This window comes from Suncus etruscus, chromosome 6 (assembly GCF_024139225.1).
Source record: "Suncus etruscus isolate mSunEtr1 chromosome 6, mSunEtr1.pri.cur, whole genome shotgun sequence".
NCBI classification, from domain to species: Eukaryota; Metazoa; Chordata; class Mammalia; order Eulipotyphla; family Soricidae; genus Suncus; species Suncus etruscus.
The window spans coordinates 127,964,379-127,991,079 of NC_064853.1; the positions used below are offsets into that span (position 1 = coordinate 127,964,379).

Consider the following 26,701-nt stretch of genomic DNA (forward strand, 5'->3'; position numbering starts at 1 on the left):
CAAGTTGAATAATTTGGTTAAATAACAATCTGTGATTTTAGTATATGTGCTGCTGCAGCGAGCACAACAATCTGTGATTTTATTTAGTAATAAGCTACTATTAAACACCTCATAGGCAAATAGTAGGCAATAATATTTTTTAAAGAAATTAAAGTAGTGCCTGAATGATAGTAGAATTGATTAGACATTTTCTTTACATACAGCTTTGTCTTCAGCTTGGAGAACACAGCTGAATGTGCTCAGGGGAAAATGCAATGCTAGGCTCAAATCCTGGGCTTCCTGCATTTTTTTTTTTTTTTTTTTTTGCTTGGCTACTCACCTCTAGACACAAGTTAGTTTTGTCAAGAAAGTCATCTTTACAAATACACTTTATAGTGTGACAGTCAACTGAAAATGTAGTACAGGAAGATAAAGGTGAAAATCAAGGAAGTAATACATTAGAAGACACAGTGGTAAATATGGGACTTCCTCTCACATATTTAAGAACAGGAAGTTAACATGGCACACAATATGAGAATATTAACTGCAACAAAAGTACAATGAAATAAGAATAAAAACATCTTCGGCAGGATCTTCAGAGGTTTACTTGCTTGATCCTGGGAACTCCACAGAAGCTCAGCAGCAGTTTGCATTGGCTAGAAGTATGATTAAAAGGATATATTAGAAAGCAAAAATAAAAATAAATTAATCCATCATAATCATCTATAAATGAGCATTTCCAATCTTCCATAAGAGGAAGACACACTTCGGTTCTCCACATTTTAAACAATTCTGGTATTTTGTCAAAGATGTAGATTCACAGTCAGGAGACAGAACCTACTTCTCTAAATCTAATTAGACCATTTTACTTTGAAGTAAGGGTACATGTTAGAGAAATAATTGGGCTGAAGGGCAAAAGGAGTAGCAAAAGTATGACAAAATTTTAAACAAGACATCACATGAGTAAAGCTCAAAGAACTGGTGAGGAATCTGGACATTTGGAAAATCAAGAGGCTGTAAAGGAGGATGGGATTTAATTTGGAGGTAGAAGGGAAGCAGGATCATTTTTATTTGAATAAAAAGCTACTTAGAAAAATATGAAGGGAGAGAAAGGAGAAATATGTTCAAAAGAAAACACAAGCTTTTTCAGAATGAAAATAAGCAAAGAAATATGGAGATGACTAACAAGATTAATGACCAAGGGAGAACATGGGCTTGAAGAGTCGAATTGTTTTCATAAAGAATCTCAGAATTTCTTCTGCACATAATAAACAAATGTTCACAATTTATAAAAAGAAAGAACAACATGTTAAGCACTTTAATCAAATCCAAAAGAAATGAATGCATTTTATTCATTTCCTACCTTCTTTTAAGGGAGTTTTAAGAACAAATTTTTCTTTCTTTTCATGACTGAAAGCCTTAGAGGGATCAAAGCGTTTGATGCCCAGAACTTTATTCAATTCTTCCTGAAGCTTTGCCTCACTTTGCTTTTTTTTAGCAAGTTGAGAGCGAACTTTTGACAATTCCTATGTAAAAATAAATAATAAAAATAAATAAAATTAAGGATCATGTAGTCCATGGCGGCCCATGTATTAAACCAGAAGACAAATATCACTAGCAGATACAGATTTTGTTTCTCACCTACAAATATGTTCAACCTTCTCAGATCAAGTGCCAAATTCTCTTACACTTCTTATGGCTCCAAAGCTATGAAAGTTCAACTCCATATAAACTACAGTGACCAACTTCTGGCTTGGTGGTCTGAAAAGCAACCCTGACTGCTCCCACAGGAAACAAACTCATAAAAAAAGCAAGTGTAGGAAAAAAGCAATTCTAAAAAAGCTACAAATATTAGGTGAACGAAAGAAGAACCTGTGTGCTCTGAACCAAGTCTGCTCTCCACACTGGTTTCCTAGCTCAGATTGATAATTCCAAATGAGACCTTCTGAGCCCACCTCCTGCCTGGAATGACAAGGGCACAGCATTTCTCTTTTTCCCTTTTGGTTTTTTTGCAACACCCGGTGGGACTCATGGATTACTCCTGGCTCTGTGCTCAGAAATCGCTCCTGGCAGTCACAGGGAACCATCTGGGATGCTGGGATTCAAACCAACATCAGTCCTGGGTCGGCCACTTGCAAGGCAAACAGCCTACCGCTGTGCTATCTCTCTAGCTCTGGGTGCAGCATTTCTCTACTGGCCTCTGGCTCCCAGTTGCTGAAGCAAATGTGGATGAGTGGAGACTTTACTATCCTGTGGAATAGAAATTGGATATGTGGGGGCCGAAGTGATAGCACAATGCTAGGATGTTTGCCTTTCATATGGCTGACATTGGACTGACCTGGGTTCAATACCCAGTTTCCCATAGAGTCCCCCAAGCCTGCCAAGAGTGATTTCTGGGTGTAGAGCCAGGAGTAACCCTTTAGTGCTGCCTAGTGTGGCCCAAATCCCTGGCCAGAAGAAAAAAGAAATTGGAGTTGAATTCTGCTGCCCCATAAAGCAAGGACATGGATCTCCCAGGCTCAGGAACAGGCAAACCTTATGCCAGAACAGGACAGGGGGTAGAACGAAACTTAGGGCTCTACCCTAGCCCATTCCTATCCATTGAACACATGGGTCCTATAACCAAGGGTCACTTGAGAAAAGACGACCACTGTTTTCTGCTTCAGTCTGAGACAGAGCTCAGAGCTCAGAGGGAAGAAGATGGAACCCACCATAATTCCCGGTTCCTTCCTGAAGGAATCGACTGAACAGAGTTCAGAGAAATCCAAGCCACTGGGACTCTAAAGGACAGTGGAGGACCAGGGAAGCAAGAAGTGATTCTAAATATAGATCAACAGTCAGTGCAGACTACCTGGAAGAGAAATGGAGAGCATGACCGCTGAAAGGGGCCTCCCCAAGCCAGCATAGTCATTCACCACTGACCTTTCCAACCAAAGAGCTGAAGGTGACTGGAGTAATATATGTGGGGATACAGTCTCCCAGGGGATTGTTGGAAGCAAGCGCCAGGGGTTAGAGTGATAGTACAGCAAATAAGGTGTTTGCCTTAAGAGGATTTTATCTCCAGTATCTCATAGAGTCCCTGAGCACAAGGAGTAATTCCTGAGTGCAGAGCCAGGAATAAGCCCTGAGTACAGTAGGATGTGGCACAAAAAAAAAAAAAAAAAAAAAAAAAAAAAGTGTGTGTGTGTGTGGAGAATCAAGAGTCAAGAGCCAGCAGCAAGCAAAGCTCCAGGTCGACATTGGACATTGGATCAAAAATCCAACTGCCGGGCCTGGAGAGATAGCACAGCGGCGTTTGCCTTGCAAGCAGCTGATCCAGGACCTAAGGTGGTTGGTTCGAATCCCAGTGTCCCATATGGTCCCCCGTGCCTGCCAGGAGCTATTTCTGAGCAGACAGCCAGGAGTAACCCCTGAGCACCGCTGAGTGTGGCCCAAAAAACAAACAAACAAACAAACAAAAAAATCCAACTGCCCTGAGGAGCCACAGTACACTTGGCTCTACACTTGTGGGGATGGGAAGGAAGAATTGATGCTACTAAAAGAATAATCTAGCAGTTAGTGAATAAATCAAGAGAGCATGCCTACAAGAGGACTGTATACAGAAGTGCTATGTCATCTATAATATTCTATATCTGCAACCAGAGAGCTAGTATAGGGCTTGAGGCACTTGTCTAGCCCAGAGGCAACCCCTCTGGAAATCATCCCCTGCTCTGTACGTGGCAGGTACACTGAGCACCTGCAGAAATTAACCCCAGCCCCACCCATAGCAGAGTCAAGAACAAGCCCTGGGTACTGTCAAGTGTTGTTCCCCAAACCAACTAAATAAAATAAATATGCAAATTCATTTCAGCCTTTGGAGGGATTTCGACTTTTTCTGTTGGATCTTATGTCAATGTTCTTCATTTTACCTCTAAAAATAATAGAAACAGTTATAATAAAAAGACATCCCATGGGCCCGGAGAGATAGCACAGTGGCGTTTGCCTTGCAAGCAGCCGATCCAGGACCAAAGGTGGTTGGTTCGAATCCCGGTGTCCCATATGGTCCCCCGTGCCTGCCAGGAGCTATTTCTGAGCAGACAGCCAGGAGTGACCCCTGAGCACCGCCGAGTGTGACCCAAAAAAAAAAAAAAAAAAAAGACATCCCATGCTGGCCGAACATGCTCCATGGGACTATGTCTCATTTTACAAACCGTTTTGAGCTCGCTGTTTTCATCTTTCAGTTTCACAACATGCTTGATTTTTTGCTTTAGATTCTGATGTCCCAATAATTTTGCATATGAATCTCTTAGATTGTTTAGTTGTTCCTGAGCTTCGCCATGTTCATTCAACAGAGCCTGTCTTTCTGCTTCAAATGCATCCAGTTGTAACTGAAAGAGAAGGTTCATTTGTTTATTAAGACTTAAAGTTGGCTGGGGCCAGAGAGATAGCATGCAGGTAAGGCGTTTTGTCTTGCATGCAGAAGGACTGTGGTTCGAATCTCGGCATCCCACAGGGTCCCCCAAGCCTTCTAGGAGCGATTTCTCACCACAGAGCAGGAGTAATCCCCGAGCACTGCTGGTGTGAACCAAAAACCAAAAACCAAAAAACAAACAAACAAAAGACAAACTTGGGGCCAGAGAGATAGCAGTGTTAGGTTGTTTTCCTTGTATGCAGCCTATCCAGGATTAATGGTGGTTCGAATCCCGCCATCCTAAATGGTCCCTTGAGTCGGCCAGGAGCAATTTCTGAGTGCAGAGCCAGGAGTAACCCCTGCACACCGCTAGGTGTGACCCCCAAACCAAAAAAAAAAAAAAAACCAACTCAAAACAACAAAAAACTTAAACCTTACTTGTCTCAATATTAAAGAAAAAAATAAAATTATTCTGATGTACTCTTGGGGCTTATCATAAATTCGTTGACACTCATAACAACTTATTTTTGGGGGCCCGAGAGATAGCATGGAGGTAGGGCATTTGCCGTGCATGCAGAAGGATGGTGGTTCGAATTCTGGCATCCCATATGGTTCCCTGAGCCTGCCAGGAGCGATTTCTGAGCGCAAAGTAACCTCTGAGTGCTGCCGGGTGTGACCTCAAAACCAAACCAACCAACCAACCACAAAACTTATTTTTATTTTACATGAAGGATCATTAAAATAGGAGAGAAACAAGAATATCAGGACAGGGCCAATGCGAATGAACTGAATCAGTTACCAACTCCATATTACAATGGAATCCTCCTGCTCCATTTAAGTGGCAATAGCATCTAGCCCTTTTAAGATGAATCTATTAATTAGAAAAGCTGTGAGCAGATCATAGCAAAATAACTATCACCAATTTATAGAGACCAAATTGATTACAAATTTATATTCATAATTATATAAATCCATTAATTGACCATATCAAAAGTTTATGATCAAGAAACCTTTCAAGTTATTAATTTTAGGCCTCAAATTAGAAGATAATTATTTTGTGTTTTTTTGTTTTGTTTTGTTTTGCTTTCTGTTTGGTGACACCCTGTGGTGATCAGGGGTTGGTTACTCTTGGCAGGCTTGGGGGACCATATGGGATGCTGGGAATCCAGCCGGGGTTCAAAAGGTGTTGGTTGTGTGCAAGAAAAATGCCCTAGCACTGTGGTATTGCCCCTTTATAAATTTTGGCTACCACTCCCAGTTGTGTTGCCAGAGATTGAACCTGGGTAGCTACATGCCAGGAAAATGTCTTATTATCTTTCAGGTCCAGAAGAGAAGTTTGGATTTTTTTTGGTTTTGGTTTTGGTTTTTGGGTCACACCCAGCAGTGCTCAGGGGTTAATCCTGGCTTTATGCTCAGAAATTGCTCCCGCAGGCTCAGGGGATGCAGAGATTTGAACCACAGTCCTTCTGCATCTAAGACAAAAACCCTACTGCTGTGCTATCTCTCCGGTCCCCCCAAAATAAGTTTTTAATCCATACAGACTCCTATTAAGAAAGTCACAATTAGGGGCTGGTGAGGTGACGCTAGAGGTAAGGTGTCTGCCTTGCAAGGGCTAGCCAAGGAAGGACCACGGTTCGATCCCCCGGCGTCCCATATGGTCCACCCAAGTCAGGGGAAATTTCTGAGCACTTAGCCAGGAATAACCCCTGAGCATCAAACAGGTGTGGCCCAAAAACCAAAAAAAAAGAAAAGAAAAGAAAGTCACAATTAGAAGTAAAAAAAAAAAGTCACAGTGAGGCCAGAGAAATAGCACAGTGGTAGGGTATTTGCCTTGTATGCAACTGACCCAGGATGGGCCTGGGTTCGATTCCATATGGTCCCTGAGCCTGCCAGGAGCAATTTCTGAGTGCAGAGCCAGAATTAACCCCTGAGCTATGCCGGGTGTGACCCAAAAACCAAAACCAAAACCAAAACCAAATCAAATGTTTTTTGTTTAATATCTGAACATCACTGGGTGGAACACCTCCCTCCCCCAAGAAAGTCACAGTGGACCAGAGTGATAGTAAAATAAGGAGCATCCAATATGGTCCCCTGAACACCACCAGGAATAATTCCTAAAGGCAGAGTCAGAAGTAAAACCTGAGCACCACCAGATATGGCACAAACAGCAAAACAAACAAACAAACAAAACCCAGTATATATGCATAAGACACTATTAGGAAGTCACACTGACTCTGTATATGTGTGGAAAGATAATCTCTCACAGAAACTAAATCACTGTAGTAGGGAACACAGGGGATTTCTAAAAGACTCTCAAGTTGAGACTTTCATGGCTCACCTGAAAGGGTTTTGTTTTATTATACAGTTCTTCATAAAGGAGCCGCCACTTATTCATTTCCTCAGTCAATTCTGCTAGGACACTTTCTTTTTCAGCTTTCCTATATGTGAAAATTAAACTAAAATTAAGAACATGAAAATAAAAATAAAAAGCATCACTGGGCCAGGACTGGTGCTTAAGTGGTGCACCATTTGCCTTGCGTGTGGTGTAAGAAAGCCCTGGATTTAATCCCTTGCATCCCTACTTTCAAAAACAAAAACAAACAAACAAACAAACAAAAAACTAAGTCAAAGTAACCCCAAAGGTATACATATGTGCTTAGGTTCTAAATAGCGATTACCTCTCAGCATCTTCTAGTTGTTTCTGAAAGTCATCACTTTGATGCTTGAGTTGGTTCCGCAAATCAGTTACTTCTTCAAGAGATAAAGCTTTGATTTGCTTAATTTCTGCCTCCTGAAGTGCACATTTGTTCTGCAAGTCTAGAAGGCTCCTTAGGTATGAAAGAATAGTTCACTTGACAATTTTATAGATATTAATGTTCTAAAGACTCAGAGAACTCTTAAAACAAAATTGTAAATTTTAACTGAGTAAACCCCAAGGAATTTATCTTGACTTATCCCTACTTTATAACATTATAGATTTGGAGGGTTTGGCTGCACACAAATATCCAGGTGCAATTATTGCCTCTATCACCCCCAAACTTCCAGTGTTATTTTACTCTGCTCATTCCTTCCCCTCTCCTGGCACTTTCCCTCTGGTAACCAATGTTATCAGAGTCAGGAAAAGAGAGCTTTTCCCTCACTCGCCAGTACTTTTGCTTTAATTAATCATTCGCCACATGAGTGAAACCAGTCATCTTTCAGTTTCTTGCTTACTTCAAGTAACAGGTCCTCAACTTCACCATCTATTGGGGGATTTTATTTATTTATTTTTGAGTTTTGGGCCTTATCCAACTGTACTCAAAGTTTACTCTTGGCTTTGTATGCAGATATCAACCCTGGTGGTGCTCAGGGTTCTATGCAGTGCTGGGGATCAAAACCAAGCAGCACATAGCCAAGCATAAGCCTTAACCTCGGGCCCGGAGAGATAGCACAGCGATGTTTGCCTTGCAAGCAGCCAATCCAGGACCAAAGGTGGTTGGTTCGAATCCCGGTGTCCCATATGGTCCCCCGTGCCTGCCAGGAGCTATTTCTGAGCAGACAGCCAGGTGTAACCCCTGAGCATCGCCGGGTGTGGCCCAAAAACCAAAAAAAAAAAAAACAAAAACAAAAACAAAAAACAAAAAAAATAAGCCTTAACCTCTGTACTACCCCCTCCATCTATTTTGTCATGAGAGGTGACCTCCTCCTTCTTTGTTTTGGGGTGATACCAGTGGTACTTGAGAGCTACACCTACCTCTATTCTCAGGGCTTGCTCTTGGTGATACTCAGAAAAACATGGTGGAGGTGATTAAACCCAAGTTTCCCACAGAAAAAACAGGTGCTGCTTTGTACTGAGTCACCCTCTCTTCGTTTAATTAAGGCAGAATTAGCTTCATATTGTATTATTTTGCTATTCAAGATAATCCAAAGCCAATCTTAGCACTACAAGGGGTTAGACTAAGAGCAATCTCTGGCAGCTCAGAACAACACTGACTTGCTCTAGTAACTCAAAGCACATGAGTATGGGCTGGCATTGTGTCTCCTACACACCTGGCATACTCTTCATTTGTACTCTTGGCGGTCATCATCTCAGATCGAGCATCCTCTGTAGATTTCTCAGCCATAGCCACTTTTTCCTGCAGTGATGAGTTTTCTACCTTCAGATCTTTGATCTCACTTGTTGTTAATGCCTTATAGCTTATTAAAAAGAAAGGGGGAGAAAGTTTAATCCATTTTCAATCAAATGTACAGTGACACGTTTGTAGCTGGTTTATATTTTTTTATTAACTGTTATATATAAAGCAGATAAAAGTTTAGGCTACTAGTCAACATACTCAGGTAAGAATTCAGTATTGAGAACAATAAGAAGGGGTTGAGGGCTAGAATGACAGACAGTGGGTAGGATGTTTCCCTTACATGAGGCTGAACAGGTACAATCCTTGGCACCCCAAATGCTCCTCTGTGCCTGCCAGTGATGGGAGCTCTTAGAACAGGCAGAAAACTTAGCTAAAATTCAGGGCCTTGTGACAGGCACAGAACTTTGCTAAAAGCAGGCAGCCTTGAGAAATATAAGCATTTAAGATTTAAGGCTTGTAAGCACAAAAGAGCAACAAGCAGAGAACTATGCTAAAAGCAGGCAGCCCTGAGAAACAAATATAAGTATTTAAGATTTAAGGCATGTACAGAAACAAAGGCACAGAATTTTGGTCCTGGGAAACTGAGTCTAATATGAGGTCCACATTATCTGCACATTCCGACCTGCCTGAGATGGGTTCCATTATCAGTGCACCCTGGCCTGATGGAGATGGATCCCATTATCTGTACATTTCATCCCACTTGCTGATGGGTCCTGTTATCTGACAATCTGGCCTGCTCAATGTATCTATTCCCTATTTACGAGCAGAACTGTGCCCATAAAAAGTATATAAGCTGGGCCTTGAGTTTCAATAAATGGAATTGGATTTGAATTTGAAATCCTTTTCCCACTCTTGTCTGTCTCTGTGTTTGTCTTTGTGTCTTTGTGTTTGCGCGATCTCCCTCCAAGAAAGAATAACCACATCTTAATTGGTGTCCCTGCAGGCAGGGGCACCCACAAGCCAGGAGTAAAACCTGAGCATCAGAGTGTGCCCAAAAACAAAGGCAAAAAATAAAAAATAAAAAAAGAGGAGGCTGCAGGTCAGAGCGATCGCACAGCAATAGTAGGGCATTGCCTTGCACATGGCTAACCAGGATGGATCCATGATTCTCGGCATCCAATATGGTCCCCAAAGCCTGCCAGAAGTGATTTCTGAGTGCAGAGCCAGGAGTACCCCTGAGTGCTGCTGGGTGTGACCACAACAACAACAAAACTAAAAAAAGAAAGAGGTTGATTGGGCATATGCTGTTTCCTCAAAGAGGAAGAAGAATAAGAATATCAAGTGCCTATTGTGTGAGAAAAAATCTGGAGCCATGTGTACAAGGGTTGGGAAAGCAGCAAGTAGAAAAAACTGGATGTTCATTCCATCAGCAGAGAATCATGTATCAGTTCAGGTGACTGACAAATGAGGGTTGGACTCAGAAGTGGGCAAGAAAAAATGTGAGATCTCTTTCAGAAGAAACAGGAAAGAAATATAAAAAGACAGTCCACGTTTTTTGAAAGGGGAATTGTGAGTCCTTTCTCAGCTTGGCCAGGCTCCTGCAGCTCCTATGGCCTGGAGGGTCTGAAGGTTGCAGGGTGATGTCAGAGAAATTCAAAGAGTCAGATGAAGTTCCAAGAGTCAGCCAGCTTTATTTCACATCCTAACCATCATGTACACCTCCTCACAGGGCCTCTATACCAAGCCTTTTCCAAGCAGCCACTTCTCTGTTCCTTCTCTGGCTCTCTCTGCCTCTGCTTCCCTTTCTGCTGCTCTCCAGACTTCCTTGTTGAATGACCCCCTGTGCTGACTTTAACTCTTCTTTTTATCCCCTCCTTTCCTTCCAAGCAGACTCCTCTACCCCACCCATTCCAGGTGTGTGTGGTTCTGACCATTTGGGTGGGATAAACAAGAAGTTGGAGAAGGGGATACCCACAATAGGGTAAATGGAAACAACATAGTCAATGATGACTAAGATTTAGAGAATGAAAAGAACACAAAAGCAGGGACCAGCAGAGAGGATGGTGCCTTGCATGCAATGAGCCAGATGAAATCCCCAGCATCCTTTATGATCCTGTGAACTCTGCCAGGAGTGACCTAGTGCAGATCCGTGAGTAAACCTTGAGCACTGTTGGGTGTGGCCCCCAAAACCCTAACAGAACTAAACAAAAAAACACCCCCCCCCCAAAAAAAAAAATATATATATATACACACACCTCTATCTTCAATGCAGTCACAGATACCATAGCCAGGCTATAGCAACAGCTCAGATATATTTAACTAGATAAAGAAGTTGTGGCTTTATGTATACAATGGAATAGAGTTCACCTAAAAGATAAAATCTTGGGCTTTAGGATCAGAGCAGTAACACAGCAGTAAAGTGTTTGCCTTGCACACAGCCAGCACGGGACAGACCCCAGTTCGAATCCCAGCATCCCATATGGTCTCCAGAGCCTGCCAGGAGCAACTTCTGAGCACAGAGCCAGGAGGAACTCCTAAGTGCCACCAGGTGTGACCCAAAAACCCAAATCAAAACAAACAAACAAAACAAAACAAAAAAAACTTTGGCTTTGTAGTTACATGGATGGAGCTGGAGAGGAACAGGGTAAATTAAGTCAGAAAGAGAAAGGCAATACCTGAGGGTCTCGTGTCACAGAAACACAAAACAAGGGAAAGGAAAGGCCTAAAGTACTAGTAACCATTCTATCTGGTTTACACACACATTCTTGCATGCCCTACCCATGAAACTACCTTTCAAACTCAGCCATCATGTCACCAAGCTTCTGCATTGCAACGCTGTGCTTCTCTTGCAGGAGCTGAGTAGCCTGTGTATGAGCAGATTCCCTCTTTTCCAGTTCAGCTTCTTTCCTAAAAATGGGACCATTCAAGAATAAAATGAAAATGACTTGTCACCACCCACAGAGAGAGATTTTCCTTTCACAATAGGCAATCATAAATTCTGAATCTTCATCTCTGCAATGGTGACCCATTGTTTAGCTCTTATAGCAGATTTCTTTAGATGCTAACTGCTTCTTGCTTCATCTTGTCTTACCTGCTCTTTGGTTTTCCTTTTCATTATTTCTCAATTTTTCTTTATAGATATTTTAAAAAATAGGAATTACGTTAAAAGCACTCCACTTTAAATGCTTTTTGATTGGTTTTATCTTTTGGTAAAAATACTGTTATGTTAGGTAGATATATTTTAATTTTACCAGTAACATAGGTCATTGCTCATTAAAGTGAGTGATTTTATTATGGACAGATTAACTTTTGTTTGACCACACCTGTCAGTGCTTAGAGCTTACTCCTGGTTCTGCATTCAGAGATCACTTCTGGTGGAACTCGGGAGACCATCTGGGATGCCAGGGATTGAATCCAAGTTGGCTGTATTGCATACAAGGCAAGAACCCTACCCACTCCAGACCACATCTACTAAAATTCTAAAAACATGCTTGTGTTTTTTTTTTTTTTTTTGGTTTTTGGGCCACACCCGGTAATGCTCAGGGGTTACTCCTGGCTATGTGCTCAGAAGTTGCTCCTGGCTTGGGGGACCATATGGGACACCGGGGGATCGAACCGCGGTCCGTCCAAGGCTAGCACAGGCAAGGCAGGCACCTTACCTTTAGCGCCACCGCCCATGCTTGTGTTTTAATACTGGTCCCAGTATTGAATGATCCAGCCCTCATCCCAAGTTGTCATACTAAAAACCTTGGTTTGGAACCGGAGAGATAGCACAGGGGGATGGCGTTTGCCTTGCACAAGGCCAACCTAGTTCGGATCCAGGTTTGATCCCTGGCCTCCCATATGGTCTCCCGAGTCTGCCCAGAGAGATTTCTGAGCACAGCGCCATGAGTAACCCCTGAAGGCCACTGAGTATAACTCAAAAAAACTGAAATAAATAAATGAATAAATAAATAAATAAATAAAAACCTTGTGGTTTTTCCATATTCATTTATAAAAGGGTAGGGGATTAATATCGGTCAATAAAGCTAATGGTGTTTTGAGTTAATTAACACCTAACATGGGGCCGAGGCGATAGCACAGCAATAGGGCATTTGCCTTAAAAGTGGCTGCCCCCAAAACAAAACAAAACAAACAAAAAAGAAAAACAAAAAAAACAGAACAAACAAAAAAAGAAAGTGGCTGCCCAAGATGGACCTGGGTTCCATCCCCGGCATCCCATATGGTCCCCCAAGCAAGGAGCGATTTCTGAACACATAGCCAAGAGTAATCCTGAGTATCACCAGTGTGGCACAAAAACTAAACTAAACTAAACTAAACTAAACTAAACTAAACTAAACTAAACTAAACTAAACTAGGGGCCTGAACACATAGCCAAGAGTAATCCTGAGCATCACAAAAACTAAACTAAACTAAACTAAACTAAACTAAACTAGGGGCCGGTGCATTGGCGCAAGAGGTAAGGCATCTCTGCCTTGACCGCACTAGGCTAGGATGGAGCAAGGTTTGATTCCCTGGCATCCGATAAGGTCACCTAGCCAGGAGCGATTTCTGAGCACATTAGCCAGGAGTAACCCCTGAGTGTCACTGGGTGTGGCCCAAAAACCAATAAATAAATAAGTAAAAAACAAACAAACAATTGTACAGGAGTAGTTCTAGTCTTTGGTTCTTTACTACAACCTTTTCTTAGTGATGAATACCCCTAAGATTAAAATAACAATACTACTTTGTATGCAACCTAAATACAATAAAAGACTTGGGCATTTTAATTTAGATAAATATAACATATAAAAAATGTGATAAAAATAAAATGATCTTTGAGTTTAAAAGAAAAGAGCATCTGATGGTAGTGTCTTTTCTTTCTTCCCAGTGGTTAATTTCTTATTTCAGATTATCTCCCCATTATTTATTCCCATTTTGTCTTTAATTATTATTTTGATTGTTTGCTTTTGGGCCACACCTGGAGATACTCAGGGGTTACTCCTGGCTATGCGCTCAGAAATCGCTCCTGGCTTGGGGGACCATATGGGACGCCAGGGGATCGAACTTTGGTCCATCCTACTCCTGGCTGAACTCAGAAATCAAACCCAGCCGACTTGGGGGACCATATGGGATGCCGAGGATTGAATCTAGGCACATTACAGGTTGTCTGTTTGCAAGGCAAACATCCTAGCACTGTGCTATCACTCCAGTCCCTAATTATTATTTTGAAGTAAGAGAGCTGGCCCCCAAAATGATGAAGTAGAGGTATAAGTTATACTATGTGTAAATATACTGGTAGAAAATGAAGATGTTACTGATCACAAGGTAGATATTTGCCAATTTTTAATATTTTTCTTCTCTAAATGAATTATTGTTATAATACTACTGGTGAAGTAGTATTTTGAAAATATCAAGAGTAAAGGAACTCAGGGCTGAAACAACAGAACAGCATGTAGAGTATGTGTGCCTTGCAGACAGTTGACCCAGGTTTGATCTCTGGCACACAGTATGACCACTCGAGCCTGCCAGGAATGATTCCATTCCTGAGTGCAGAGCCAGAATTAAGTTCTAAGCTTATCACTGCCAGATATAGCCCCCAAAACCTTAAAACTCCCCCCTCTCAAAAAGCAAAGAAACCCATCCTCCCCCCAGTTTTTGGGCTATACGTTGCAGTGCTCAGGGGTGACTCCTGACTCAGGAATTACTCCTGAAGGTGCTCAGACAACCATACAGGATACTGGGGATCAAACCCAGGTCAGCTGCAAGCAAGACAAGTGCCCTACCTGCAGTTACTATTACTCCAGCCCCAGGACACCACCCCTTTTTTTTTGGTTTTTGGGTCACACCTGGCAGTGCTCAGGGGTTAATCCTGGCTTTATGCTCAGAAATTGCTCCTGGCAGAATCAGGGGACCATATGGGATGCCAGGATTTGAACCACCTTCCTTCTGCATGCAAGACAAACAACCTAGCTCCATGCTGTTTCTCTGGCCCAGGACCCCATATTTTTGATTGTTTACTCAGGTTCTCTTTAATTTTGTTTTGGATTAATCCCAATGGTGCTCACAACAGCTCCTGGGATCATGAGGTTCCAGGCTCTATTTGGGCACACAGCATGGAAAAATTCCATGGAAAAAGCTCCAGCCTTTGAACTCTCTCCCTGACCACCAGGTTCTCTTTAAAGAGAACCTTTTTTAAATTAAAGCTCTGACTTCAGTGGGTGACAGGGCCTGGCTCCGAAATCTGAGACATCTGAGGCTCAACTGGTATCTATGAACATCTGTATGAACATCTTCTGTATGTCCTTTATGCCCTTGTGTCTATTCCTCCGATCCCAAATAATCCTAACCTTATCCACTATCTAATAGGTATGGGAACCCAGAAGCAATAAACTAGAAAATATTTTTTTTAAGTATCCAAAGTAAACTAGTGACATCAGGTCAGATAAATACAAACCCTTTCAGCCTTTCTTCTAGAAGTTTGAGTTCTTCTGCTCTAGATCTTACTTCCTCTTCCAGTTCCTTGACCAGCTTTTCAGCTTGTTGTTCTTTTCCCTGTAACATATCCAGCTCTTCCAGGGCTTTTTTTAATTCTTCCTCAAAGACATTCCTTTCTTTAGTCATTTCCTCTTGAAAACAGCATAATTTCTGCTGAAGACTAGAGGACAATTCCTATAGGCCAGCAGAAGAGATAGACAATTGAAATGTTCTCTTGTGCACAGAAAATCCATGGAATAAAACAAACAAGTGCAGGCTGGAGCACAGTGGTAGGGCATTTGCTTTCCAACTGAACCCTGGGACAAACCTGGATTCAATTCTCATCATCCCATATGGTCCCCAAGCCTACTAGAAGTGATATCTGAATGCAAAACTAGGAGTAACACCTGAGCATTGCCGGATGTGACCAAAATAAAAATAAACAAGTGAAAAGACAAAAACTAAATAATATAAACTACCTTCTCTTGTTGCAGGAGGGAATCCACTTGCAAATCTTTTTGTCGCAGTTTTTCTTGTTCTTGTTTTTCAAGAATAAGTTTCTCCTTCAAATTTTGCATTTCAGAACATAGATTTTCTTCTCGTTCTTTATACTCATGGACAAGATCCTCTAAAAAATGAAAACATTAAAAGGACTCATTAGGGGCCGGAGAGATTGTACAGCTTAGGGTGTTTGCCTTGCAGGAAGCCGATCCAGGACAGATGGTGGTTTGAATCCCACCATCCCATTTGGTCACCAGTGCCTGCCAGGAGCAACCCCTGAGCACTGCTAGATGTGACCCAAAAACAAAATAAACAAACAACAAAAAAGGATTAATTTGACACTATATTCATTTAAAGAAGTCCAGTTCCCATCATACTCCCTTAGACTGAGTTTAGTATGCTACAGAGAATGAGAAACATTGTTGAGTTTGGATTTTGAAAAAGTTTGGCCTTGAGTCCAGACATTAAGTTTGGGTTTAATTCTGTGTTCTTGTATTTTATCTGAGAGCTTCAAATAATAATATTTAGGAATAGTAGATTAAAATAATATAGTAAGCAAGAAACTAGTTTTTCCTCTTATAAAATTTGTGTTTGCCCTTTTTCATACAGCTTAGAAAAACCCTTCCTTGCCTTTGAAGTTGTTTTTTCCCCCAGCAACTTATTTCAGAACCCCTGACAGGCAGGCAGAGCCTCATTGGCCATGGGGCCCCAGGCTAGCTAGTGGACTGGCTCAAGAAGATAAGAATTGGGGCCGGGAAGGTGGCACTAAAGGTAAGGTGGCTGCCTTGCAAGCGCTAGCATAGGACGGACCGGACCGCGGTTCGATCCCCTGGCATCCCATATGGTCCCCCCAAGCCAGAGGTGATTTCTGAGCGCATAGCCAGGAGTAATCCCTGAGCATCAAACGGGTGTGGCCCAAAAACCAAATAAAAAAAAAAAGAAGATAAGAATTATTCCTGCTCACTTGATGCATACTGAGAAAATAACAGGATCTTTAAGAAAGAGATCAAGGGGCCGGGCGGTGGCGCTAAAGGTAAGGTGCGTGCCTTGCCTGCGCTAGCCTTGGACGGACCACGGTTCGATCCCCGGTGTCCCATATGGTCCCCCAAGCCAGGAGCAATTTCTGAGCGCATAGCCAGGTGTAACCCCTGAGCGTTACCGGGTGTGGCCCAAAAACAAAACAAAAAAAAAAAAAAGAAAGAGATCAAAAAGACATTTGGGCATTTAAAAAAAATATTAGGTCAAAAGTAGTTATGAGTTAAGAACATGTGTTTTTGTCACATGCTGGCTAAAAAGTTTTTACAGCCCAGAGTGACTCTCCACTCTAATACATGATAAGACACTCTAACAAAAGCAGACTCTGAAACAGTTTCAAAAGGAAATCATTCAGGCACTATGAAATACAGCAAAACAAATATGGGGTGATATAGAAAACATAAAAATAGTTAAGACTAATGTTGATCTTGCTTCTGTCACTAGCTTGCTAGAAGATTTTTCTTTGACAAAATAACTTCATGACCTCCCCCATAGTCAAGTCCAAAACCCCGGCACAGGGGACCTCTGCCCTGCTAGCAAGGAACATTCCCAGAGCCAAATCAGTACACACCTAGGGACCACCTGTGAGGTCATGAAGGGGCAGGATTTGTGCCATTTTCTGAGATTGTCATTGGTAAAATTCAAACTCATACAATTTGTACAACCTATGAAATACTTTGACCTGTTTGCTAATTACCATGTAAAACTCCTTAAAAACCTGTGTGAGGAATAGCTCAGGGTCTCACTACAGACTGAAAATTCCTGCTGCATCAGGTGACTGTGAGTGGACCCAGAGCACTCCGTGATTTAAGTAAACCTACATGTGATTGTATCCTCCAAGGTTTTTGTCCCCTCAATTGAGCAGTGGGCTTTCCTCGGACCCTGAGCATCCCCGATCCCTGGGACCTCTCTCCGGGCTTGGGCATCTCCAACCCCAGACCCCAACATAGGTCCAGACCAGCCTTGGTTACCTTTAACAACATAACTGAACTTCTCCCGACTCCCAGCTATAATAAAGTTTTATTTTTATATGCCACATAAAAAATTCTCAAATCTGGTTCTGTGTCCCTACCAACTTTTTTTACTATGATTTTGAGCCACACATTTTAGTGGTCGAGGGTTAATACTAGCTCTACTCAGGAATCATTCTTTGTGGTACACAGGGATCCAACCGAGGTTGACTACATGCAAGGCAGACAATCTACTTGCTATATTATCAACTCAGCCCTATATTAAAACTTTTACATCAAAGAGCCAATAGTATTGTACACACATGGTCAAATTTAAATACTAAATTCAAAAAATGAGTTTAATAAGGAGGTAAGGTGTAGGTATAGGAGGGAAAGCCAGGTCATTGGAGAGGAGCTGGCACTGGTGGTAGGTCTGGATGCACATTATACAGCAGGGTGACTAAATTTAAAATTAAGAAGTTGGCAGGGTGATTTTTAAATTTTTCTTCTATATAATTTTATTTATTTAGTTTGTCTTTAGTTTTTGTTTTGGGGTCATACCGGGTGACGATCAGGGGCTACTCTTGGCTCTGCACTCAGGAATCACTTCTGCAGTGCTTAGAGGGACCATATGGGATACCAGAGACCGAACCCAGGTCAGCCATATGCAAAGCAAATGCACTCCCCAATGTACTATAGCACCTATATTATTTTTGAAAGTTTCTTTAAAATTTTTTTTAGGGTTATAAAGACAGCTCAGGGGGTTGGAGTTGTTAAGCTCTGCATGCAGGACGCTCAGATGTGGTTCCCATCATCAGGGTTCTTTGAGCAACACCAGGAACAACCCCTGACTTAGGAGTTGTGACTCCTAAGAACTCCCAGACAAAAATCTAATCAAACAATGTATAATCAGACAATGTATATCATAGAACATATTAGAGGAAAGTAATAAAAACATTTGTATACCTTTTTCTTTCTCAAGCAGTTGACACTTAGTACTCAAGTCTTGCACTTCTTTTGACAACATAGCACTTTCCTCTTGAGACTGCTGAAGGCTTAACACTTCTTGAATCTTCTCTTTCAGAGTTTCTTCTAATTGAGCTATCTCTAGCTTATACTTTTTCAACTGTTCTGATGCACAACTGCAAACAATTTTAAAGAGTACAGAATTTGTGAATGGGGAAAATGAGTGGAGGATGAAAATTACATGTTCAATAACATTCAATAAGAGTTCATTTGGTTTTTTGTTTTGTTTTTGTTTTTGGGCCACACCCGGTGACGCTCAGGGGTTACTCCTGGCTATGCGCTCAGAAGTCGCTCCTGGCTTGGGGGACCATATGGGATGCCGGGGGATCGAACCGCGGTCCTTCCAAGGCTAGCGCAGGTAAGGCAGGCACCTTACCTCCAGCGCCACCGCCCGGCCCCAATAAGAGTTCATTTGGGATGCCTGCCCAGTGGGGCCCGACTGTGAGAAACTGTGAGTGCTGCCTGTGTGTGTTTGTCTCCTGTCCTGTCTCCGGAAGCTCTTGGGAGTGGGCCGAAAAGGGCCCAGAATATTCGCTCTCCCAGAGACTCCAGAAGAGCACTACGTGGCCCTGCGCTCTTTCTAATGAAAGAACGCCACTGCAACAAGCAGAAAAAAAATCACACTAAGAACTGTGCTGGATCACTGAAGCAACCATTTCATTCCGGACTGTCTTCTCTGCTGCATGCTTGGGCCTAAGATTTGATCCTCTGTGAGGCATCATCCACGAGGGCTCACCTCCTTGGAGGCAAGTCGACCAACCTAGAAAGGGCAGAGCCAGAGGAGCATGGCAATGCACATCATATTTTTGTTTTTTGTTTTTTTTGGCCACACCCCTTTGATGCTCAGGGGTTACTCCTAGCTAACGGCTCAGAAATTGTCCCTGGCTTGGGGGACCATATGGGACACCGGGGGATCGAACCGCAGTCCTTTCTTGGCTAGCGCTTGCAAGGCAGGCACATTACCTCTAGTGCCACCTCACTGGCCCCCCCCTTTTTTTCTGGTTTTTCGGGCCACACCCATTTGATGCTCAGGGGTTACTCCTGGCTAAGCGCTCAGAAACTCCCCCTGGCTTGGGGGGACCATATGAAACGCTGGGGGATCGAATTGCAGTCCTTTCTTGGCAAGTGCTTGCAATACAGACACCTTACCTCTAGCGGCACCTCGCGCACATCATTTAGCCAATGAATCTCAACACAACACGTAGAAAAACCCACAATACAAATGTGACAATGGGGAAACAACACAGACCAGCATCAAACATAGAGAATGAAGAGGACAATTCTGATGACCAGAAAATGGCCAACCAACTAATCAATCTCTCAGATAAGGAGTTTAGAAAAGAAACATGGAAGATGCTCAAAGAATTCAAAGAAACCATGAATCGAGTTGAACAGAACACTAATAAGAACCAAGAAAATATGAAAACAGAAATCACAAAACTCCAAACTAAAATAACAGGTCAAATAACAGGCTTGAAAAACTCAGTAAATGAATTGAATGACAAAATGGAAGAGATCTCCAAAAGGCTAACAGAAGCTGAGAATAAAATTGGTGCTGTGGAAGATGAGATAAATAACAACTCCATACAGTGGGAGAGATTGGAAAAAATTAAAGCAAATGAACAAACAATGAAAACATTAGTCAAAGAATGGGAACAGATGAAAGTAGAAGTCTCTGATAAGCTGAACAGAAACAACTTAAGAATCACTGGAGTCTCAGAGACCCACGAAGAAAATCTCCAGGAAGAATCAACGGTCAAGAAAATCATTAAAGAGAAACTTCCAGAGCTAAAGAATATATGTGATGAAATCCTGCATGCCCAAAGAGTACCAACCAAAAGAGACCCCAGAAAAAATACCCCAAGACACATCGTAGTCACAATGACGAATCCCACAGTTAGAGACAGAATTCTGAAAGCAGCAAGATCAAAAAGGGAAATTACATTCAAGGGAACATCCTTGAGATTTACAGCAGACCTGTCACCAGAAACACTCAAGGCCAGAAAATGTGGTGGGACAGAGTAACAAAACTCAATGAAATAAATACTTCACCTAGAATACTGTACCCAGCAAAACTCACTTTCATGTTTGACAGAAGAATACATAGTTTCACAGAAAAACAATAGCTCAGAAACTTTAGAGACTCAAAACCAGTCTTTTTTTTTTTTTTTTTTGGTTTTTGGGCCACACCCGGTAACGCTCAGGGGTTACTCCTGGCTACTCGCTCAGAAGTTGCTCCTGGCTTGGGGGACCATATGGGACACCGGGGGATCGAACCGCGGTCCGTCCAAGGCTAGCGCAGGCAAGGCAGGCACCTTACCTTTAGCGCCACCGCCCGGCCCCGAACCAGTCTTAATAGAAAAACTGAAAGACCTAATTTAAGAAAAGACTGACCAAAAGACACACCAGATTTCGATAAAAAGATGGCATTAAATCCCAGGACAATTCTTTCTCTCAATGTCAATGGACTAAATGCACCAGTTAAGAGACACAGAGTGGCTAAATGGATCAAAACACTCAATCCAACCTTCTACACCTGAATAGTCAGAACAAACATCGACTCAAAATAAGCCTGCAGGAAAATTATCCAAATAAACAACACCCATAAAAAAGCTGGAGTGGCCATACTAATATCAGATGATACAAACTTTATACTCAGGAAAGTTGTAAGAGACAAAGATGCACATTTTGTATTAATCAAGGGATATGTACAGCAGGAAGAAATCACTCTCCTAAACATATATGCACCAAATGAGGGGCCAGCATAATATTTAATACAACTGTTGACAAATCTGAAAAATAATATCAATAACAACATAATAATATCTTGGAATCAACTGACTAAAAATGTGAAGGACCTATACAAAGAAAATTATAAAACTCTGCTCCAAGAAATAAGAGAGGACACATGGAAATGGAAACACATACCCTGCTCATAAATTGGCAGGGTTAACATAATTAAAATGGCAATACTCCCCAAGGCATTATACAGATTTAATGCGATCCCTCTAAAGCAGGGGTCCTCAAACTTTTTAAACAGGGGGCCAGTTCACTGTCCCTCAGACCATTGGAGGGTCTGACTATAGTAAAAACAAAACTTATGAACAAATTCTTTTTTTGGGGGGAGGGGGGTGGTTTTGGGCCACACCCGGCGGTGCTCAGGGGTTACTCCTGGCTGTCTGCTCAGAAATAGCTCCTGGCAGGCACGGGGGACCATATGAGACACCGGAATTCAAACCAACCACCTTTGGTCCTGGATCGGCTGCTTGCAAGGCAAATGCCGCTGTGCTATCTCTCCGGGTCCATGAACGAATTCTTATGCACACTGCATATATTTTATTTTGCAATGAAGAAACAAAACAGATACAAATACAATATGTGGCCTGCAGGCCATAGTTTGAGGACCACTGCTCTAAAGATACCTGTGACGTTCTTCAAAGAAGTAGATCAGGCACTTTTGAAATTCATTTGGAACAATAAATACCCTAGAATAGCTAAATCAATCATTGGGAAGAAGAATATGGGAGGAATTACTTTCCCCAACTTTAAACTTTACTATAAAGCAATAGTTATCAAAACAGCATGGTATTGAAATAAAGACAAGTCCTCAGATCAGTGGAATAGGCTTGAATACTCAAAGAATGTCCCCCAGACATACAATCCCCCAAATTTTGATAAAGGAGCAAGAAATCCTAAATGGAGCAAAGAAAGCCTCTTCAACAACTGGTGTTGGCACAACTGGCTAGACACTTGCAAAAAATTGAACTTAAGACTCCCAGTTAATATCATGTATGAAGGTAAAATCCAAATGGATTAAAGACCTTGATATCAGACCCCAAACCATAAGATATATAGAACAACACACAGGTAAAACACTCCAGGACATTGAGACTATAGGCATCTTCAAGGAGGAAACTGCACTCTCCAAGCAAGTGAAAGCAGAGATTAACAGATGGGACTATATGAAGCTGAGAAGCTTCTGAACCTCAAAAGAAATAGCGCCCAGGATACAAGAGCCACCCATTGAGTGGGAGAAACTATTCACCCAATACCCATCAGATAAGGGGCTAATCTCCAAAATATACAAGGCACTGACAGAACTTTACAAGAAAAAAACATCTAATCCCATCAAAAAATGGGGAGAAGAAATGGACAGACACTTTGACAAAGAAGAAATACAACTGCCAAAAGACACATGAAAAAATGCTCCACATCACTAATCAGCAGGGAGATGCAAATCAAAACAACTATAAGGTATCAACTCGCACCACAGAGATTAGCACACATCACAAAGAAGGAGAACAAACAGTGTTGGCGGGGATGTGGAGAGAAAGGGACTCGTATCCACTGCTGGTGGGAATGCCATCCAGTTCAACCTTTATGGAAAGCGATATGAAGATTCCTCCAAAAACTGGAAATCGAGCTCCCATACGACCCATCTATACCACTCCTAGGAATATACCCTAGGAACACAAAAATACAATACAAAAATCCCTTCCTCACACCTATATTCATTGCAGCACTATTTACCATAACAAGACTCTGGAAACAACCAAGAAACCCTTCAACAGACGAATGGCTAAAGAAACTGTGGTACATATACACAATGGAATATTATGCAGCTGTCAGGAGAGATGAAGTCATGAAATTTTCCTAAACATGGATGTACATGGAATCTATTATGCTAAGTGAAATTAGTCAGAGAGAGAGAGAGAGGAGAGAAAGAGAGAGAGAGAGAGAGAGAGAGAGAGAGAGAGAGAGAGAGAGAGAGAGAGAGAGAGAGAGAGAGAAACGCAGAATGGTCTCACTCATCTATGGGTTTCAAGAAAAATGAAAGACATTCTTGCAATAATAATTTTCAGACATAAAAAAGAGAAGGGCTGGAAGTTACAGCTCACCTCATAAAGCTCACCACAAAGAGTGATGAGTTAAGTTAGAGAAATAACTGCATTGTGAACTATCCTAAAATTGAGAATGTATGAGGAAAAATGAAAGCCTGTGTAGAGTACAGACGGGGTTTGGTGGGGAGGAGGGAGATTTGGGACATTGGTGATGGGAATGTTGCACTGGTGATGGGTGGTGTTCTTTACATGACTGAAACCCAAACACAATCATGTATGTAATCAAGGTGTTTAAATAAAATATATATAAAAATAAAAAGAGTTCATTTGGGAACCAATGTCCAGAACAACTAATTCCTTGAATGTATTCTTTTTCTTTTACCCACATTAAAATGTAATTTATTCATAATGAATGTAAGTCAATAGAGCTAACTCTAGTCATATACATAGGTGATAAGAAAAGATCATAGGGGCCGGGCGGTGGCGCTAAAGGTAAGGTGCCTGCCTTGCCTGCGCTAGCCGAGGATGGACAGCGGTTCGATCCCCCGGTGTCCCATATGGTCCCCCAAGCCAGGAGCAACTTCTGAGCACATAGCCAGGAGTAACCCCTGAGCATTACTGGGTGTGGCCCAAAAATCAAAAAAAAAAAACAAAAAAAAAAAAAACAAAAAGAAAAGATCATAAGGGCCCGGAGAGATAGCACAGCGGCGTTTGCCTTGCAAGCAGCAGATCCAGGACCAAAGGTGGTTGGTTCGAATCCCGGTGTCCCATATGGTCCCCTGAGCCTGCCAGGAGCTATTTCTGAGCGCAGACAGCCAGGAGTAACCCCTGAGCACCGCCGGGTGTGACCCAAAAACCAAAAACCAAAAAAAAAAAAAAAAAAAAAAAAAAAAGATCATAAATCAAAAGCCTTCCTCAGTTTCCATAGATTTTGGTAGATGATTCCATTGATTAATCATGTCCTTATATTACACTGTGTTGATGTCTTTAAGGTACAATTTAATGCATGTTTCCCCAATGTTCAATTATAGTTACTATTTTACTACTCTAACTCCTGTTATATTCATTTGGCAGTAAAAGAACAAACAAATTAACACTTTCTTTAAACATCATTAAATCATTCATATAAACAACACAGCATGCAGACAATCCATCCTTTGAGAAGGCTATCTTTTTTTTTATTGTAAGAATTTATTCAAGAGACAAAATTGATTAACATAATGAAGTAAGCTAACATAACATAATCTAGTGACATAACATATAATTGATATAATAATAATACATGTAAGTCAAAGAAAGTTTCTGATTAAAAACATATTTTTTTCCATAATGGCTTACATATCTTTCACAGTAGAGTTTTAGGTACATATTAACATTGAATCAGGGGAATATCCATCACCAACTATATCCTCCCCCCATTCCAGTTCCCTTTCTACATCCCATATACCCCACCATCACCCCCCGGGTTACTAGAGTAGGTGGACCCCTCTTTGTCTGGCTTAGTATTAGTGATCTCATATCTGTTTGGTCCTGGAACCCTCGTTTCCCCTTCTATTTAAGAGGCAGAGCTAGAAAAATTGAGGTATGTGGTTTTGTTTGAAGGCAAGAAAAGCAATAGATTGGGGTACAAAATAAGAGAAAAAACAAAAAAGAAGTCAAAAGTCAAATACACTGAAAATGGGCTGAGTCTCTAGAGGCTTCCAACCTCAGTTTGAGAGAGGATGTGAAAAAGGTAATTAAGAATACCACAGCAGGGCCCGGAGAGATAGCACAGCCTCGTTTGCCTTGCAAGCAGCCGATCCAGAACCAAAGGTGGTTGGTTCGAATCCCGGTGTCCCATATGGTCCCCCGTGCCTGCCAGGAGCTATTTCTGAGCAGACAGCCAGGAGCAACCCCTGAGCACTGCCGGGTGTGACCCAAAAATAAAAAAAAAAAAAAAAAAAAAAAAAAAAAGAGTACCACAGCAATACAGAAAAAATTATCAAATTAAATAACCGGTGAGCACTACAGCAATAAAGATAGGCACCACACAATAGTCTCGGTTCTGAAATCAACTCATGCTCGAATGCAAAAAGAAAGAGAAAGACAAGACAAGATAAAATAAAATAATATTGGAGACATCAACCGTAATCTCCACACCAAAATAAAGACGTCAAAAAAATCGATCGGTCTTTGCCTTTTGGCCCTGCTGGGCGCTCTGAGGAAGATGGCTGAAAGAGTTTAGACGCAGGGTAGCCTGGAATGGCTGAATGCTTAAAAGGTTATGAGATAGGCCACACACACGTGGTGGCTAGGGCATGAATAAAGCTGATGGTTCCTAAAAAAAAAAAAAAAAAAAAAAATCGATCATCGATAAATAAACATGTGGAAAATGATTGTTTTGTGCTTTTTTCCCCCTCCTTTTCTTTATCCCCTTGCATAGGCACAGTAACTATTGGGGTTATTGTAGAGGGTAAGAATTTTTCTATTTCAGATTTTCCATCAGTCTTTTCCTTCTACATGAAAATGCCAAAAAGCAGAAAACAAATATATGACTATCATACCAAATGCTTACTGTGTACCAAATAGTGTGCTGTTAGCCAAGCTGACTGTACACTTTGTTTTTTCTTTTTGCATTATTAGAGGGAAATGGTAGAGGGGGGAGAAGGGAGGAAAAATGGAGAAAAAATAGGGGGGAAGGAGGAAAAAATAAGAAAAAGCGAGACAGAGGCGCTGCCGTGTCAGCTCTTGGAAAAGAAGGGAGGGAGGGAGAGTGGAGGGACGGTAGGGAGACACTTTGTTTTGTTTTCTGTTTTTTGGGGGACCACAACCAACTGGGTTCAAGACTTAATCTTAGCAAGTTCAGTAGACCATATGGGATGCTGAGGATTGAACCCAGCTAGGCTGCATGCAAGACAAATGCCTCACTCATGGTCATTACTGCTCTGTACTTCACTATATACTCTAAGCCATTATTCTATGTAACCTCACATATAATCAGCTGACTCAAGTTTGCTGTTTGTTTTGGGGTCACTTCGGGAGATACTAGAACCTATCTCTATGGTTCTGATGTAAATTAGTGAGGAAACTCTGATCATACTCTAGGAACTGAAAAGGGAAGTCAGCCCCTCCTCCACCAACCTTGGCGGATGCCCCGCCCCTTAAGGAAGTCGTCACTACCTAGGCCCCACCAATAACTCGTATTACCTTGGCGGATGTCCCGCCCTTAAGGAAGTCGTCACTGCCCCCTTCTCTCCCCCCCCTTCTTAGGGTATATAAGAACGAATTTAGACCAACAGGTGGTCTTTCTCTCTGTCCTATTCTGGGCACACATTGACCCTGACCATTCGGTCAGAAATAAAGGACTTGCTGGAGCATTTGCTGGGGCTTTAGCCTCTTCATTTCTCTGCCTCGGCAGCTAGATTAGGAGGCCCGGACCTTTCAGAACCAAGCACCAAGCAATGCTAGGGATTATACCTGAGCTTTCTG

The 26,701-nt window shown here is 41.8% G+C and overlaps 1 protein-coding gene across 1 annotated transcript in view; it reads right to left on the minus strand.

Moving 5' to 3' along the window:
- Positions 1 to 332: 332 nt before the first annotated feature.
- Positions 333 to 26,701, minus strand: part of HMMR (hyaluronan mediated motility receptor) — a 46,557-nt gene continuing 20,188 nt past the window's right edge. The window contains exons 7-17 of the mRNA XM_049775653.1: positions 19,129 to 19,152; positions 18,333 to 18,508; positions 15,360 to 15,508; positions 14,861 to 15,075; positions 11,215 to 11,331; positions 8,399 to 8,545; positions 7,048 to 7,197; positions 6,708 to 6,807; positions 4,170 to 4,346; positions 1,343 to 1,505; positions 333 to 635 (exon numbers count right to left, since the gene is read on the minus strand). Coding sequence (XP_049631610.1) covers positions 616 to 635; positions 1,343 to 1,505; positions 4,170 to 4,346; positions 6,708 to 6,807; positions 7,048 to 7,197; positions 8,399 to 8,545; positions 11,215 to 11,331; positions 14,861 to 15,075; positions 15,360 to 15,508; positions 18,333 to 18,508; positions 19,129 to 19,152 — 1,438 coding nt within the window. The 3' untranslated portion in view covers positions 333 to 615. The remainder of the gene's footprint in view (positions 636 to 1,342; positions 1,506 to 4,169; positions 4,347 to 6,707; positions 6,808 to 7,047; positions 7,198 to 8,398; positions 8,546 to 11,214; positions 11,332 to 14,860; positions 15,076 to 15,359; positions 15,509 to 18,332; positions 18,509 to 19,128; positions 19,153 to 26,701) is intronic.